Raw genomic sequence first — 19,277 nt, 5'->3', positions numbered from 1 at the left:
GGAGGAGGTTCCTGCCGAAAAGAAAAGTCCAGAACACTACTTTTATGAAGAGCAGCATGCTGAAAAAACAGATAAGTGTCCAAAAATACGTCTACGAACAGAAGAGAATCTGCTTCGTCGTTGAATCGATCAGGACATTTTCTGTGTTTTATTTGGGCCTCATACGGAGGATTCAATTTCTTCTGAATCTGCAACGATGAGCCTGGATGATGAACTTCATCTCTATTTGAAAGAAGCCGTAAGTGACAGAAGAAGTCATCCTCTTCAGTGATGGAGAGAAAATGAGGCACGCTACAAAAGACTTGCTTCTCATGCTAGAAGATACCTCTCTCTCTCTCTGCTCCTCTGTCCTCCACTCGCATGTTTACGAAGTTGCAGCATTGTTTCAACAAAACAGAAGACCTAACAGGTGACCATGGACATGCTGAAATGTTCCGCTTTCTGCATTATAATATTGTTCTACTTAACTGGGAGAATTGAAAAGAGTAGTGTCCACTGCACTGCACTCCAATCCACTGTCTAGCTGTTGCCTACCTTATTTTCTAGCAGTTTTGCACTGACTGCTGTAGTTGCAGTGAGTGCCTTACTGCAGAGGTAGTCCACTGACTCCAATCCACTGTCTAGCTGTTGCCTAGCTTTTTACTAGCAGTTTTGCACTGACTGCTGTAGTTGCAGTGAGTGCCCTACTGCAGAGGGTAGTCCTCTATTGACTCCAGTCCAATCCACTGTGACATTGTGTAGCTGTTGCCTTGCTCTTTTTTTAGCAGTTTTGCACTGACTGCTGTAGTTGCAGTGAGTGCCCTACTGCAGAGGTAGTACGCTGTCTAGCTGTTGCCTAGCTTTTTTCTAGCAGTTCTGCACTGACTGCTGTGGTTGCGGTGAGTGCCCTACTGCAGAGGTAGTCCACTGACTCCAATCCAATCCACTGTCTAGCTGTTGCCTAGCTTTTTTCTAGCAGTTTTGCACTGACTGCACTGCATTAGTTGCAGTCAGTGCCATACTACAGAGGGTAGTAGTCCTCCACTGACTCCAGTCCAATCCACTGTGACATGTGTAGCTGTTGCCTTGCTCTTTTTCTAGCAGCGTTGCACTGACTGCACTGCCTTAGTTGCAGGCAGTGCCTTACCGCAGAAGTAGTCCTCTTCCACTGACTCCAGTCCATCCAATCCACTGTATGTGTATTTTGTGTAACAGTACATACAGTTTTTTGGTGCAAAGCACCCGTGACCTGCGCTCGGAGTGGTGTAAACTTTAGTCCACCTTATTGAGGTATTAAGAGTATTTCTGTAGCTGTGGACACGTCAACCCAGGAAAAATGCTACGGCCTTGCTGCCCCTTACACGACCAGGGAAGTCTGGAAACACTGTAACAACAAACAAACACAAGGGCGCACCGCCTAGTGCATTATCATTTAGATGGTTTATTTTAAAAATAAGATTAAAAATACTCACAAACGAGTTCTTGTTAAAAGCATGTGACAAAAGGAACGCAGTCCTCAGTAAAGGTATCCGAGGATGTGTAGTCCCTCAGATTCTTGAAGGCTAACGCGTTTCGAGGCCTAGCCTCTTCCTCAGAGCCTAAGAGCGCATGTCCAGGCCCTTACTTAAATACTAGACAATGATAATTGGAACGAGACACAGATTGGGTCAAGGCCCTCCTCCTGTGGGCGTATACATGGGGTGCCCTCCCACAGCATCAGTGGGCAGTAGTAAAGTCAAATACATTGTGGAGGGTGCCTCCCCCTAAGAATATTCAGGCCAGAGGCTACCACACAGTACAATGAAACCGTGTACTGATGTTTCGAGTGATGGTACAACAACGTGCAGTAGTATAACATATGTATGCAACACAAATATATATAGAGAAAATTGTGAAATGCATGGCCATAAACTGTAAGCTGTAAATGCAAATGAATGCAATCATCAAGCCTATGCATCCATGTAAAGAGTTGTGAGATGTATGGCCATAAACTGTAAACTGTAAATGCAGATTAATGCAATCATCAAACATATGTATCCATGTAGGTATATAATCCTAGATTTTGGATGTAAATACATGCAGTCATAGACATAGTGTAGCAAGAGAAGCATTCCAATCTGGGATGATGCTGTGTAATGCAGAATGTGTATCAGAGAGGAAAGACAGAGGGTTTTTCTGTCATAGGAGCTAATGTAAAGGGGAATGTACAAGGAATGCCATGTATGGGGAGAGGGAGGGGGGGGGGGGGGTTACCAAGGTCCATAGATCAAAGTTGCCAGACATGGACATCAGACCTGGGTGGCTGTCCAGTACATAATGTGTACTTGCTACTTGAATATCGCATAGTGTGAGCTGGAATTTTGAGACATATGCATGTGTGCTATTGTCTGTCCCCCCTGCAGAGCCTAATCCCAGATCGTGGGGGGGGGGGGGGGGTGTGAGGGGAGACTATCCAGTGTTCGTTAAAGAAGACAATCCATTACCTTGTCCCATGTTCCAGGCAGTCTACAGATTAGCATTGCAGCTGTCAACGGGGGGGGGGGGGGGGAGGGGGGCGCATCTGAGAGTGGGTGCGGAGGTGCACAAAGAGGAAACCAGCGTGCTGTGTGTTGCTATCGGGTGGAACGCACGCTATCCATCCAGGAAGCAGGCATGCGTTCCACCTCTCCTCCAAAGCGGCTAATCCAAGTGTAGACAGTCCCGGGCCCACCCACAAAGGTGGGGCCGGGCTCGCTGTATGTGTGGGACGCCCCTCTTCCGGCCAGAGGCTCGCTGTATGTGTGGAACGCTTCTCCTGCGTTCCAGCGTCTCTTCCGGCCAGAGGAGTGACTGGTCTCCGTGTTAAGCTCAGCTCTGCCTTCCCGGAGGGAGGGGGGAGGGGGCGTGGCTATCATCTGCTTGTACGAGCATCACAGAGCCTGTCTGCTGCTCATATCTGTGTACTCTGCCTGTCCTGGCAGATCCACAAATCGTAATATAGGAAAAGGTGGCGGTTGTAGCCATTAGCATTGCCAGATGTACTGGGGATAGAAAGGAATAGTTCCTAAGTACTCATTGGGCACCCCATGTACACACTGCACCAGGAGGGAAGGTTAAACATATAAATGCAAATACATACACATGTATATATAACCAGAACCAGGTGAACCATATTAAACATTATTCCTGAGCAAAGATCGCTACATATATGTATTGACTATGATATGACATGATAGATGACCAGAGTCAGGTGGACCATAGTAAACGATATTCATAGGTTAGGATCACTATACCTATGTATTAGCACAAATGATGTCGGTACAGTATCTCTATACAGTGGATGGTCTTGAAAGGTATAGACATGTCGGAGTAAGGGTGTTGTGCCACCGTGTATCCCCACAGAGGGAGAGGGCTACACAGAGGCGTGCGGAACCTGCCCCTTAAATTTGCATACACACAGGTGTACTAGCATGGGTGCACATACACGTGTGTAGTAATCAGAGGCGGCCCTCTGTGTTAGCACTGTGGTTCTGGAATTGAAATGCTTATGGGGTCTATACTCAATAGGGCACACATGAACCAATGGGGAAGCCTTGAGGATTGTCCTAATGGGGCTACCAGCGGAATTCTCCAGGACGACACCCATCGCACCCCTCTTGGGTTCTCCCATAAACCCCTACATCTGATACACAGCACTGGGCACCCATTGGATGGACTTCTGGATGATACATGTCCGAACCTAGGAGCCAGGTGTTTAGGTGGAGATAGGCGGGACAAATAGTGTACCCTAAACTGGGACTTAATGGGACGGGGGTCTAAGTGCTTGTTAGATGACCCCATGAACTTCGAGATCTTCATTCAGTCCCCCAGGTACCAAAGACCCCAAGGTGAAGATCCAGTAGGTCTCTCTCTTACACTTTCTTTCTCTTTTTGAAATCTGGCTCCATCATCCAGATGTTTACCTATTGCCTCGATTCCAAAAACTTTTAGTCCAGTTGGATCCCCACTATGGCACTGTTTAAAGTGCCTAGGGACTGAATAGCTGGTACGTTCCTTTTTGTTTTCACTTCTGCAAAGGATGTTATTCTTGTGTTCACCAAACCTCACACGCAGAGGGCGTATGGTACGGCCCACATAAAGCAGGCCGCACGGGCATAATAGCCCATACACTATGTAATTCGTACCGCAGTTGAACTGCTTAATCAGGTGGGCACGACCATCCAGACCCACCATTTCTCGCTTCCTATGCCACATGAATTGACAACAGCCACATTGTCTTACACCGCATTTGTAACACCCCGTTTGATCAAACAGTGTACGCCAGGGATTATTGGAGGGGATATTTTTCTTATCCTGAGTCTTCCGCACCCTGCTTGGAGCGATTCTACTCCTTAAATCCATGGACTTCCTGAATATCACCTCTGGCCTATTGGGAAGGGTGTCTTTGAGTGCTGGGTCTTGTCTCAAAATCCTCCAGTTTCGTTCAAGTACCCGTTGGTTCTCAAAAGCCTTGGTACTATAAGTGGTGCTGAACCTAATTCCACTGCATTGCGTCTTTACTGGACCACCATGTGCATCTTTTCTACCAAAGTGGGATTTCTTGGAGTGTATGGTGACATCACGAGTGCCATCGTCCCTGTAGAGAAGCCAATATTTCATGTAGGCTTCTTCTATCCACTCCTCTTTGTATCCCTTTTCTAGAAATTTCTTCTTGAGGAACTCTCCCTGTTGTTCATAATCCAGCCTCTTCGTGCAGGTCCGATGCAGCCTGCAATATTGGCCAAGGGGAATGTTTTTGATCCATCTTGGGTGATGGTTACTGCTGGCATGAAGATAAGAGTTTCCTCCACTCGGTTTGAAGTGGGTTCTGGATGTTATACTCCCATCTTCTTCTCCCTGAAGTTCTAGGTCCAGGAAGACCAGGTTGGAGTCGCTGATGACGTGAGTGAAGGAGATAAGGAGATCCCATAGGTGTTTTTCTCACAGTGGCTCAGGAATAGTTCCAATTATCATTGTCTAGTATTTAAGTAAGGGCCTGGACATGCGCTCTTAGGCTCTGAGGAAGAGGCTAGGCCTCGAAACGCGTTAGCCTTCAAGAATCTGAGGGACTACACATCCTCGGATACCTTTACTGAGGACTGCGTTCCTTTTGTCACATGCTTTTAACAAGAACTCGTTTGTGAGTATGTTTATGTGTATTTTGTGTAGCTGTTGTTGTTGCTTAGTTTTTTTTCTAGCTGTTTTGCACTGACTGCACTGCAGTAACATATTGCAGTGTGTAAGTACACTATTGCAGCACTTTTATCATAAAAGTGCTGCAGTAGTGGACTCACACACTGCAATATGTTACTGCAGTGCAGTCAGTTTTATGCATTAATGCACAATCAGGATGTGAAATGCAAAGCAAATGTCCGTGTAATTGAAGTTTTCATATCAGTTTTTATGCAGTTAAGGTGTGAAGAATGAGCACTTAATGTTAAAAAAGTTAATAAATAAAGATTAACATGTTTATTAAGAGATTTCTGTCGATTTTTGGGTTTTTTTTGGGGCAATTCTTACATGTGTGAAAATATCGTCCGATACCAATATGCGATCGGCAAAATATCGGTATCTGTATCGGCAACGAAAAAAACTATATTGGTCGCTCGCTACTTTTTGGGGGCTATTACTTCTGCACGCAGGGTGTCGTAACTGGCTGTGTTTTCCTGACGGTCACCTTACCTGGTGGTTCACAGGGACAAAGTGTGCTATATGTCCTGTCAGTCGTTCCTTCCTAAGGTCGTCTCAGGTTTTCACTTGATTGAAGACATGGTGTGGCCTTCCTAAAGAAATTGGTTTGCATTTCCTGGATGTGGTTTGGGCAATCAGGGTGCACTTGGCGGCGACTGAGTCGATTCGAAAACCGGATTCTTTGTTTGTCCTTACGGATGGATCTTGTAAGGGGCAGGCCATGTCTGCTGTGACCATTTCCAGATGGATTAGGCAGACATTGGTGCAGGCCTACTCCATTAAGGGTCAGGGGCTCCTCCTTTCCCTGTTAAAGCGCATTCTACAAGGGTGCTTAGTGCTTCCTGGGCCTTCCTTTATCAGGCGTCAGTGGTTCAGGTGTGCAAGGCAGCCACATGGTAGTCTGTGAATACATTCACCAAGTTTTACAGGGTGGATGTACTCGCATCTGCGGATACTGCGTTCGGATGCAAAGTTTTGTAGGCTGCTGTTGTAGAGGCTCTTGCCTCTTGAGGGTGTATTCTTTCTGGTTGGTGAGCTCCAGTTGTTCTTGGTTGAGCTCTTGGTTTACCTTGTTGACTATGTTTAGCCTTTTTGGGAATTATATGCATTGCTGGGTTTTTCCCACCCCTCATGTTGACACTGCTTTGGGACATCCCAAGGGTCAAAGAAGATATGGAGCTGTGTCCATCAATGAACAAAAGAGAACTGGATTTTTGTATTACCACAAAATCCTTTTCTCTGGTGTTCATTGACGGACACAGCACCCACCCCTCTGTTGAGTTGGGTTATGTATTCTTCTGACACTGCTTGTTACAAAACTGAAGTCCTATTGCAGGAAGTGGGAAGTATACCCCCTAGGACTGCCCTATGGGCATAGTCAAGTTTTTTGTTTCCACCTAGTCCTACTCCTATGGAGAGCAGCATAACCCAAGAAGAAGATATGGAGCTGTGTCCGTCAATAAACATCAGAGAAAAGGATTTTACAGTAAGACAAAAATCCAGTTTTTTGTTTTCAATATTCTATTTCAATTATTCCTAGCTTACTCTACTTAATGTAAATGAGTTTTAAATGTGTAAACTTACTTTATGAAGTACATTTACTTTCTTGAATTATGTGTCCTTTATTTACCATGCCCTGTGAGTAGGCACTGCTGTGTCACACATTTCACAGGGCCTGCCATCTGAACTACAGAGGAACTGAAATGAGGAGTTTTTAGTCTGTACAGGAATCTCTGCATGCACACAGCAAGGTACCATGGGATATCTAGTCCTTAGAAATCAAACGTAAACAGCAAAGGAGAGGCTTCAAAGCATTCAGGGAATCCCAAGAGGTTGTGGAAAGAGATGATCAGAAGACATGCAGAACTCTCAACACGAAATTCGATTTTATTTTTTTTTTTTTTACTAAGTTTTTATATTGAATTGTGAAAATTTATTTTGTTTGGATTGCTTTTACAATGGTACAAACAAACTGCAACTAATAAGGTGCACATGGAAGGGCAATGGTCATCACAAAAAAACCTTTACCAGCCAGGCTGCAAAAAAAAAACAACAAATTGTCCCTGTCCTACAATTCACGGTAAAAACAGAGGGTTTAGTTTGCACACATCTGCAAATGTATGTGTAGGCTGCAGTGCCCACATCAAGGGTCCTCTGTATACTGTGGTCCTAACTTTCAGGGTTCGTACGGTCATGAAAATCCTGGAAAAGTCATGGGATTTTGACATGACACTTTCCAGGCCTGGAAAAGTCCTGGAAAATGGGCAAAATTACTAAGTTTTGGTAAAGTCATGGAAAAGTGTTGCGACACTATTTATTTTTGTCTCTGGGCCCCCTGTATTCTGTGGGAGCGGGGGACAGTAAGTGGACTATTTTCTCTGTTTCGGGTTTAGGCGGATTAATCAGCCGCAGTGCACTGCACAGCTGAAGCCTGATCACTGGTCTCTTCAATATGAATAGACCGTGACAGGCTAGGAACTCTGCGGCGGATTGATCTGCTGAAACTGAAACAGAGAAATTGTGCATTTACTGTCCCACTCTCAGGGACGTACCAGCGGGGCGGGGGGGCCGTGTGCACTGCGGGGTGTCAGGACTGTGTCCATCGGGTAGGGCGGGGGGGGGGCCGCGATCACTGCGGGGTGTCAGGCCGCTGTCCATCGGGCAGGGCGGGGAGGCTGCGATCACTGCGGGGTGTCAGGCCGGTGTCCATCGGGCCGCCCGCATCTCTATGTGAAGAAGGCAGCGGCAGAAGGAAGGTCAGTGAGGAGTCTCGTGTGCTGGATAGGAGGGGGATGGGATGGTACAGCTGCATAGAGAGGAATTGAACTTTCATATTCCTCATGTCGCTGAGTGTTGTTACTCCTCCTCTCAGAAGCTGCACTAGGAATATGGAAAGTTAAATTCATCTATATGCAGCTGCCCCATCCCCCTCCTATACAACTTCCTTTGCTGGCCCCCCCTCAGTGCTTTTTTTTAGCCCCCCCAGTGCTTTTTTAGCCCCCCCCAGTGCTTTTTTAGCCCCCTCGGTGCTTTTTTAGCCCCCCCGGTGCTTTTTTAGCCCCCCCAGTGCTCTTTACCTCCCCCCTGCTCTTAGTCTGGCTCCCCCTCCAGTGATTTTCTGTCCCCCCCCCCAGACAGTGCTCTCCAGTTCCTCCCTTCCCCTGTGCTCTCAATCATCCTCGTTTTCCCTGCCTGCCCCCCCCCCCCAGTGCTCTCCACTCCCCTGCGCCTTCCAACCCCCCTGCAATGCTTTCCAAACCCCCCCTTAATTCTGTCTATTTCCCCCCCCATGCCCTTCAGCTCCTCCAGTGCTCTCTGCTTCCCCTGTGCTCTCCGGCCTCGTGCTCTTCTATCTTCTATCATGTCCGCAGTCTCTGACTATCCCCTGTACCATGTCCGCAGTCTCTGACTATACCTTGCACCATGTCCGCAGTCTCTGACCATCCCCTGTACCATGTCCGCAGTCTCTGACCATCCCCTGTACCATGTCCGCAGTCTCTGACCATTTCTTCTACCATGTCCGCAGTCTCTGACCATCTCTTCTACCATGTCCGCAGTCTCTGACCATCGCTTCTACCATGTCTGCAGTCTCTGACCATCTCTTCTACCATGTCCGCAGTCTCTGACCATCTCTTCTACCATGTCCGCAGTCTCTGACCATCTCTTATACCATGTCCGCAGTCTCTGACCATCTCTTATACCATGTCCGCAGTCTCTGACCATCTCTTCTACCATGTCCGCAGTCTCTGACCATCTCTTCTACCATGTCCGCAGTCTCTGACCATCTCTTCTACCATGTCCGCAGTCTCTGACCATCTCTTCTACCATGTCCGCAGTCTCTGACCATCTCTTCTACCATGTCCACAGTCTCTGACCATCTCTTCTACCATGTCCACAGTCTCTGACCATCTCTTCTACCATGTCCACAGTCTCTGACCATCTCTTCTACCATGTCCGCAGTCTCTGACCATCCCCTGTATCATGTCCGCAGTCTCTGACCATCTCTTCTACCATGTCCGCAGTCTCTGACCATCTTCTGTACCATGTCCACAGCCTTTGAAAATCTCCTGTACCATGTCCACAGCCTTTGACCACCTCCTGTACCATGTCCACAGCTTCTGACCACCTCCTGTACCATGTCCACAGCTTCTGACCACCTCCTGTACCATGTCCACAGCTTCTGACCACCTCATGTACCATGTCCACAGCTTCTGACCACCTCCTTACCATGTCCACAGCCTCTGACCACCTCCTGTACCATGTCCACAGCCTCTGACCACCTCCTGTACCATGTCCACAGCCTCTGACCACCTCCTGTACCATGTCCCCAGCCTCTGACCACCTCCTGTACCATGTCCACAGCCTCTGACCACCTCCTGTACCATGTCCACAGCCTCTGACCACCTCCTGTATCATGTCCGCAGCCTCTGACCACCTCCTGTACCATGTCCGCAGCCTTTGAAAATCTCCTGTACCATGTCCACAGCCTCTAACCATCTCTTCTATCATGTCCGTAATCTGTGACCATCTCTTGTCTTTTATCATGTCTGCAGTCTCTGAGGGGGTCTGGAGAGGAGTCAAAAGTGGGAGTGCGGTCGGGATGGGGTTCACAGGAGAAGTCAGACATGTGTGGACTGGGGAGAGGAGACTACAAGATAAAACCAGAGCATTGTGCACCTAAGAGGAGGTCAGTGACAGTGCTGCCCAGCCAGTCTGAGGGGGGGGGGGGTCACTGATGTAAGGGGGCACTGTTATAAAGGTTCCTCCTTATATCAGGACCCCCCCTCCCTTCCTTTGTGCATTCACTCTGTGGAAAGTGGTCTCTGGTCCCCAGAGTCCCCCCTACATCAGAGTTCTCAGCTTTTTCACCCGTGCGCCTGAAGTGACACCCGCTCCGAGCTGCTGCAGTGGTGCTTCCATCTCATCCACTGTAAAACAAGGGACCATTTTGAGTCGCGCTGTATCCAGAAACGAAACCCTAACTGCAGAGGTACTGTACACTACAAAGATTGTCATTTATTTTAGTAAAAATATGCTGGGTGTGACATGGATTTTCTTCTTATTTAACGTGTAAACATAGACATTTCATGAAACTTTAGGTCATGAATATTTACGTGAAGTCATGGAAAAGTCATGGAATTTTATTGGTAAAAATGTGTATGAACCCTGAACTTTGCAATGTGTGCAAATTAAACCCTCTGTTTTTAATGTGAATTGTTGGACAGGGAAAGATATTTTTTATTTTTTTGCAGGCTAGCTGATAAGTGTATTTAAAATGTTACTCGCACAAACATCAGAAATTCATGAAAATATACCAAGGTCTGGGTTGCTGCAGCTTCATGGTATATTATACCCATATGCACAAACCACCTAGTAGATGCTTTGCTACCCTATTTGAATACACTGTGTTTAAATAACAATGTTAAAGTGCTATAATGCAAAAAAAATAGGCAATTATGTGAAAATATACTCATAAGTGCATATAAATACATTCAATAAGTGTAAAATTTGAGAATTTTTTCCGCTTCCACCAGGCACCAAAATTCCCAAGTTTTTACACTTATTGAATGTATTTGTATGCGCTTATGAGTATTTTGCCACTTGATTGGTTGTTTTTTTAGAAGCACTATAGCACTTTAATATTATTTAAACATGGTATAGCTGGCAAGTGTGCTGAGATATCTTTATGATGCTATTGCAATAAAATAAACATGTATGCTGTGACCCTAAATCTTCTTTCAAGGGCTTTTGCTATTTAAGCAGATAGGTATAGACCAAATCGTTGCTCCTTGTAGTAAGGCTGCGTGTGTGTACACGTGTATAAGGCACTGGAAAATTGAACCTGTTTTAGATGACTAGAGATCTTGGCATGTTTTTGAGTGTGGTAAAAGCTCTCACTTTGCAGTGAGAAGCAATAAATATTCTACTGCAGCCACTGCTGTTTGTTTTTTAAGGTCATGACTTCAGATTGGGTTTTGGTGTACTCTAATGGTAGGGTCATATCGGCAGAGTTGGATTTTGAGTGCTTTGGCTGGTAGACATAACTGATAAGAACTGCCCACGTGTGCTTATTTTCATGGTGAATGTGGTAATGTTTTTGGGAACATCAGGTTGATTTTCAATTTTCATGTTTCTCTACAGGTGTTGGCCCAGCAAGGAGAGTACAGTGAAGCTATAGGCATCTTAAGGAAAGCACTGAAACTGGAACCTTCAAACAAGGTGTAAATCTTTGATTTAGGTTATAACGTTAACTGTGTGTATCCTGAACAATGACTAAAAATGTGATGAAAACAAGACAATCTCAAAATTATACAAAAATAACTTTAATAATTGCAAAGCAGATATGAATAAAAGCCGATCATACGAACTATTAAAGAACACTCTGTTCTTCACTTGTGAAAGGGGTAACGTACTGTATATGAATCTACAGATTGTATAGATTTAAGCGTAACTCCACTTTGTTGAGAGAAAAAAAAATTCCCCTCTGGATGATCTGTGTACATTACAAGGATTGTAACAAACTTTGTTGCAGATTCCTACCTTTTGTTATTCTGAAGAAATCATTGTTTGTTCCTCTGTGCTGAGTGGGTGAAATGGGAGTGGTTTCATAATTATCTATCAGCTGTGGCAGCTGCTGGGTACTAAAGTTGAAATCTGCTGGGTCTGCATCCCTATAGACCTTTTCCTATTGGGAGTATCTCACCAAAAATGTATTTTTTGTTGCAGGGGATGCAAGAAATCTGACTTGTATCCTTGGCATTCTTCTAGGAAAATTGGTGAGCCAATCACACAAGTAGGAAATTATGTTTCTGGGGTGTGGTCAGTATACATCCTGTGTACAGAACAGCTCCAGGTAGCCATATTGCATTGCATTTTCAGAAAATGACAACAGCTGCAGATTGAAAAGGAAAGGTTATTTTATTTTTAATAGCATTCAATTACAGTATTTGTGTCGCAATTGTATACGCTATATTGTTTTTTTTTTTCTTTGCTATTTTTTTTTGTCCCCACAAAAGTGGAGTTACCCTTTTAAGGCTCCCTCACATATCTCTACATATCTGTAAATATTGCACAGAAACTGTGCGGACCATTAACTCTAGCAACAACAAAAAAATATAATCTTCCTTTGGACTGTCCATACAACATTTAGCCTGCCCATACATGGTTAGAATCTCATCCGGTTCAGCAGGAATTTGGAGATTTGAATCGTCTATGGCTGGCTTAACTTAGCTTGTTGTAACTGTATTCAATGAATTGGATGAAAGAAGCTATTAATAGCATTGTGGCAATAGCATGATCATTTGACATTATAACATACAGCCTTTTCGCTCTGTTTATTTGAAATTTTTGTATAACTTTGAGTTTTTGTTTTTTTTTTGTCTTTGCCGGATGAGGTAAGTTCTGATACAGTTTTTGAAAGGGAATAAAATATGTGCTTATATAGTGCGTCCAATAATTTTCTTTACTTGCAAGTATAGAATCCTTTTTATGTAATACAGGAAAAAGAGGGGAACATCTTAAGACAAAAGAGTAAAACGACATTCATGAATAGGACATTTTGTTATAGAATCTAAGCCTCCAGTTCCCAAACTTGGTGATATAATTAGTGATAGCAAACATGTTATACTTGCTCTGTGTAATGGCTTTGCACAGAGCAGCCCCAAGCCTCCTCTTCTCAGGTCCCCCACTGGCACCTTTGGCTCCTCCTCTTCTCCAAGTGCCCCCATAGAAGGTCGCTTGCTATGGGGGCACTTGTGCATGCTAGCTCCCAAGTCCCGCTTTGTGTGTCCATAAGACACACAGAAGAGGACTCGGCGCCCACTCCCTGCTTTCTTCTCACTGGCTATGATTGACAGCAGCGGGTGAATGGCTCCTGCTGCTTTGTCTCAGCCAATGAGGAGGCAGAGACCCAGGAGAGCAACCACTCTTGTGCACGTTGCTGGATTGGGCTCAGGTAAGGGTTAGGGCTGCTACGGTGGGAGCTGCATACTTAAGGTTAACCTTCAACATTTAAAACCACTTTAATTTTACAGCCTAAAGTGACTCTAAAGCCTAAACATTTTTTACCTTAATTATAATAAATAGGGTAAAAAAAATGTTACAGTACCTGTATTGCCCCCCTTATGCTTATCTGAGGCCTTACTCAATCCTGCAATGTAACGCTGTCCCCGCTGTCACAGGCTTTGCCATTGGTTCCTGCTGCTGTCAGTCAAATCCTGTAGCGAGCGAGTGGGGTGGGGCTGAGCCTCTCTGTGTCTATGGAGATATGCAGGTTTGCCACCATAGGAAGCTGGCTATCTGTGGTTGCAGATCGAAAAGTGGAGAAGCCAGGAACACCAACCGGGGACCCTAGAAGAGGAGGATTGGGGCAGCTCTGCGCAATTCTTTTGCACAGAGCAGTTAAGTATAACATGTTTAAAAAAAAACACACCTCTACAATCACTTTAACTCCGAGCAAGCTGCCAAATTCATGGTTTAAATCAATATACCCATGTGTAATATTCCTTATGGAAATAGTTGACACTTTCAACATATTTGAACATGGAAACTTTAGTTTTTTATATTTTGTCTCCCTGCATAAACTTCTCCTTTCAAATCCCCCACACAACATTTCAAAAGGGTTCAAAAAGTTGACTCAACTGCAAGCTGCTAAGCATCCCCAAATAATATCCTTTCCACCATCAAGCTTCATAGTTGGTACAAGGTTTTTTCTGAAATGCTGTCTTCAGTTAGCTACATATGTTTGCTGTGGCCATACAACTCTGTCCTTGATTCAACACTGTACATCAGGTTGTTCCAGAAGGTTTGGACAAATATTTGATTGCAAATTTATGCACTTGAGACCAACTGTTGTAAGCACTACTTGCCGATCCTGCAGTGAAAATATGGGTTTCTTTGAGTCTTATTTTAGCATCAGATGGTCATCTTTTGGCCAGAATTTGCTGGGTTGTCTAGTCCTGGACAACAAAGTAGTCTTTAATAATCAACACCACTTGTAGATTCCTTAGTCTAATGGTTAAGCCTTTGGTAGACTTAAAGGCTCCCACAACCTTCTTTCTGAGGCTCTTTGAGGTCCTGATTCCAATTTCATGGATTTAAAGTTGTCAAATGTAGGGGTGCATTTTTGTTAAATGAGATTGAGAATGCACCTTGTAATTTTACAGGGCATTTGTTAAATATATTACCTGTATCTGTAGGCACTGTTTAATTGAAGATCTGATGTTTGTTGAAATACGTTGAAGGTATAAACAATATCCAACAACTAACATTTTATTTCACAAGATGTTAATTAATAGAATGAAGTGCTTATGTAATTATTAATTATGCTTTATATGTGTCGCCAGCTGTGATTTTTTTTTTCTAGAGGATCCAAAACATTCATTTGCAACTATGGCAACAATGGAAGCTGTTTTGTACAATCTTTGTGTTCAAGGTCTGTACACTGAGTACAAGACACTTTCAAATGTTGCATTACCTCTGTATGGGACTGGCTCACTGCTATTTTAGCAGTTTTTCTCTCCCTACATTATGTGGACTGATCATGCAAACCTTTCAACTTTGCAATACCACTTAAAGTGTTACTAAAACCACAAAGTAAAATCAGTCTGTATATGCAGTAAAGCATGCTTGTTATACTCACTGTGAAACCTAAGGGGTTAATCCTCGGCATTGTGTAAAAAGGCTGTTTGACCCTGTCTTCTCTGATCCTCCCCTTCTTCCACAGTCCCCAATCCATCTCCTGGTAATTCAGAGCCTTGGGGGCAATCTGCACATGCTCAGCTTTGTGTGTTTCTAGAGATTTTTTTTCTTTCTTGGGAGGGTGCATGTGAACAACACAGGGCAAATCAGCACTGTCCAGACAGAGGATCAGGGATCCTGCAGCCTCATAGGACAGTCAGAGTAGAATGAAAACCCTTCCTCCTACAAGCCTTAACCAGACACAAATATAAGTCATAAGACTGCTACATACTGCTGATGAGAAAAGGTATTTAGCAGTTTGTATTTACTAAACTAAAAAGTAAAGTGAGCTAGCCCTCGTGTGCCATAATCCTAATTGTGAACAAAGAAGAAAAGGATTGGTACAACCATGGTTGCCCACAGGCCCGTCGCGTCAAGGCAGGCAAAACAAGCAATTGCTTGGGGCCCCGAGCTGACCTGGGGCCCCAAGACACAGACTGACATTATCCCAAAAACCCAAAACACACAGGCCGGTCTCACAACACACAGGCGGTCTGTGACAGGCCTGCGGGCGGGCACACAGCGGAGGAGCGGCATTACGTCACGTGGCGGGGGAGAGTGCGCGGCGGCGCGCATCTGCGCAGTGCGCACCAGCCCCGCACCAGCCTAGGCGGCCTAAAGCGCGCGCGGGAATGGCGCCACCCCACCAGGCCCGCAAACTTCGCCAGAGAGAGACACACCACGAGTCATCACATCCTCCTCACACACGTGCACCGGACCAGGCCAGCGACAGGTATGATCACACTGACAGTCTGTCACTCCATTTTTTTCGTGCAAAAATTGGACCAATTGTCCAATTGGGAACAATACCTACCTGTTAACAGACAGCTGGATAGTCCCAAAGCATAAGAAAAAAGTCCCCCTGGTATCATCTAGGGCACATGGTGGAGGAACGGGTGGGGTGATAATATCTGACAACTTGTTGTATAGGGGTCACTTAAGTTTAATGAAAAATATAAAGCTGTATAAGATGATCAGAGATCTTGGTTGATACCAGTCTGCCTTGCCTTCTACTGCCCTCCTTCATAGCCCTCCATTACTATATCAATGCCCGCCTCAATTACTGCTTTCCCTCCCTCACTGCCCCAAATCTGTCAGTCCTTCTCGCATTGTCGCATAACATTGCATTTACCAGAATTTAGCAGCATGGACAGTCTCTCCACCACTTATCAGTCTGTCCCACCTTAGACACGAGTTTAGAAGTGGACTCTTAGAAATTATTCTCTACGTTTTTGAAAATTAAATCTAGATGGACAAGGATGTGGGGGATGTGGAAGATGAGGACTGGGAAGAAATATTACACAACTTACCAGTTACCAGAGATCCTGAATGCATTGTCTGCACTCCAGACAATTGCTATACAGAAGGGGGACTCAGACCATGTCCACTGCTAAAAGCTTACACGGTGAGTCGAAGACCTGGTCTTTTCTGCTTTGCGCAATGACCTGGTACAATGTTTTGTACCCGATCAATTATGTCAGCAAGCTGCTACAAAGTCCAACTGTTTCCATGGAAACACTTAGATCAGAAACAGAAGGAGTAAAAGACTACCTTGAAGACTTCAGGGAAAATGGGATTGTTTCCTGTTAAACTGATGCAAAAGACATTGCAGAAAATCTGGATATGGAAATGTGGGGGGAGTGGAGGTAAGTGGCGCTGTCTAAAATAGGAAATAGGGAATATAAATATATTGGTGGGTCACTTTATATTGTGTAATAAATAGAGAAAAATGTGTTGAAATATTAAATACACAAAGTAAAAAGTGATATATAGTGAATATTAAAAATATAAAGAATGTTAAAAATTGTTAAATATTTTTGTGAGTGAATAGTGGGAGGTGGAAGTAAAAATGTATAAAATTATTCCAATATAAGTGTCACAAAAATAAATAAATTCTGTGTGTAACAATCAAATGTGTAAAACTGAGCCACTTATAAAACACACTTATAAAATCAATAAATAAAGTGATACATTGTTGCATAAATAAATTAAATATTATTAAATTACAGTGCTCTTATTCAAGTGCATACATGTGCTAGTGATCAAAGGTTATATAGCAATATTTAAATTAGGTGAATCAAATTATAACAAATCAGATCATATGCAATATCCCAGCAACTTGCGTAAAAAGTAAAAAAAAAATATAAATAAATAAATAGTGCCACGAATACACGATCAGGTGTAGATAAGTCCCAAATGGAGAGGAGGAAAAAAAATGTCAGGAGGAAGTGGATTCCAGAGATTCAGAAATGGTGGGGGTGCTCAATATGGAAATAAGTGCTCCCCTCCTATTGATCCCGCACTCACCAGATGGTGGTACCCCTACGGGGGTAAACAGCGTTTGGGGTGACTCTCAGGGGTCCCTCCGAAGGCTGGCTAAGTATCCACTTAATCCCGACCTCCTATCATATGCTCTTCTCCAGGGTAATTATTAAGTGAAAAATCCTCATAGGCACTCCGATATGTAGGGGAGATATCCAGATGAGAGGAAGAAAAAGGCTCCAATAGTGAAGTATTGTAATAAAATGGTGCTTTATTAAATCATAAAATACAATACTCACATTTAATATAAGAGAAAAGTGCATAGGACATACATGCACTTTTTCTCTTATATTAAATGTGAGTATTGTATTTTATGATTTAATAAAGCACCATTTTATTACAATACTTCACTATTGGAGCCTTTTTCTTCCTCTCATCCGGATATCTCCCCTACATATCGGAGTGCCTATGAGGATTTTTCACTTAATAATTACCCTGGAGAAGAGCATATGATAGGAGGTCGGGATTAAGTGGATACTTAGCCAGCCTTCGGAGGGACCCCTGAGAGTCACCCCAAACGCTGTTTACCCCCGTAGGGGTACCACCATCTGGTGAGTGCGGGATCAATAGGAGGGGAGCACTTATTTCCATATTGAGCACCCCCACCATTTCTGAATCTCTGGAATCCACTTCCTCCTGACATTTTTTTTCCTCCTCTCCATTTGGGACTTATCTACACCTGATTGTGTATTTGTGGCACTATTTATTTATTTATATTTTTTTTGGACTTTTTACGCAAGTTGCTGGGATATTGCATATGATCTGATTTGTTATAATTTGATTCACCTAATTTAAATATTGCTATATAACCTTTGATCACTAGCACATGTATGCACTTGAATAAGAGCACTGTAATTTAATAATATTTAATTTATTTATTTATGCAACAATGTATCACTTTATTTATTGATTTTATAAGTGTGTTTTATAAGTGGCTCAGTTTTACACATTTGATTGTTACACACAGAATTTATTTATTTTTGTGACACTTATATTGGAATAATTTTATACACTTTTACTTTCACCTCCCACTATTCACTCACAAAAATATTTAACAATTTTTAACATTCTTTATATTTTTAATATTCACTGTATATCACTTTTTACTTTGTGTATTTAATATTTCAACACATTTTTCTCTATTTATTACACAATATAAAGTGACCCACCAATATATTTATATTCCCTATTTCCTATTTTAGACAGCGCCACTTACCTCCACTCCCCCCATATTTGTTAAATATAGCTTGCTATATTTTGAGGTAGGCTGCAGTCATATATTTAATTTTTTCCATTAGCGCGGAAACCCTTTACCACCTGGATATGGAAATGACCCTTCCTGAGAAAAGGCAGCGTAAAAAGAAAAGACAGTCTCTATATGAAGGTACAGAGGAAACTCAGTCTACTCCAGACGAGACTTTCAGAAGAGACTAAAGAAGTCCATGGTTGACATTGCCCTCAGAAGCCTAAGTGACAGGTTTTCAAGATTAAAGGGTGATTATGACCTTTATGACTTTCTGTTCGCAAAGGACAACATGAAGCAGACAATAAAGAATGGAAAGCTTCATGAACGATGCAAAAAAATTGGAACAAACCCTCCATGACATTGATGCTGATGACTTGGCACTTGAGATCAATTCATCTCTCTCCACTTTTCCAGACCATGTAGCCACTTCCCCATTTGACATGCTTAATTACATATACAGTGAGAAGCTACTGGATTTGTACAGTAATTTAAGCATTGCTTTGCGTCTACTCTTGACTCTCCCTGTGTCAGTGGCCTCTGTGAGAGGAGCTTTTCAGCTTTGAAGCTGATAAAATATTACATGAGGTCCACCATGGGCCAAGAAAGGCTTACAGGACTGGCACTTATGTCAATTGAGCTTGATGTTCGCCAGTCTTTGGACATGGAGGACATTGTGATTGCCTTTGCAGAAAATAAGGCTTGCCAACAACAGTTTTAGATAATTTGCACATGTTTGTGAGAACTGAAAAATGTTAATGTGAGTGTAAGTATGTTAGAGTTAGTT

The 19,277-nt window shown here is 43.5% G+C and overlaps 1 protein-coding gene across 1 annotated transcript in view; it reads left to right on the top strand.

Moving 5' to 3' along the window:
• The window catches only part of FKBP8 (FKBP prolyl isomerase 8), a 283,682-nt gene that overhangs the window by 253,367 nt on the left and 11,038 nt on the right, over nucleotides 1-19,277 (top strand). The window contains exon 6 of the mRNA XM_082257659.1: nucleotides 11,329-11,406. Coding sequence (XP_082113785.1) covers nucleotides 11,329-11,406 — 78 coding nt within the window. The remainder of the gene's footprint in view (nucleotides 1-11,328; nucleotides 11,407-19,277) is intronic.

This window comes from Pelophylax lessonae, assembly GCF_965119305.1.
Source record: "Pelophylax lessonae genome assembly, chromosome: 1".
In the NCBI taxonomy this organism is placed as follows: Eukaryota; Metazoa; Chordata; class Amphibia; order Anura; family Ranidae; genus Pelophylax; species Pelophylax lessonae.
This window is presented reverse-complemented; position numbering and strand designations above follow the sequence as displayed.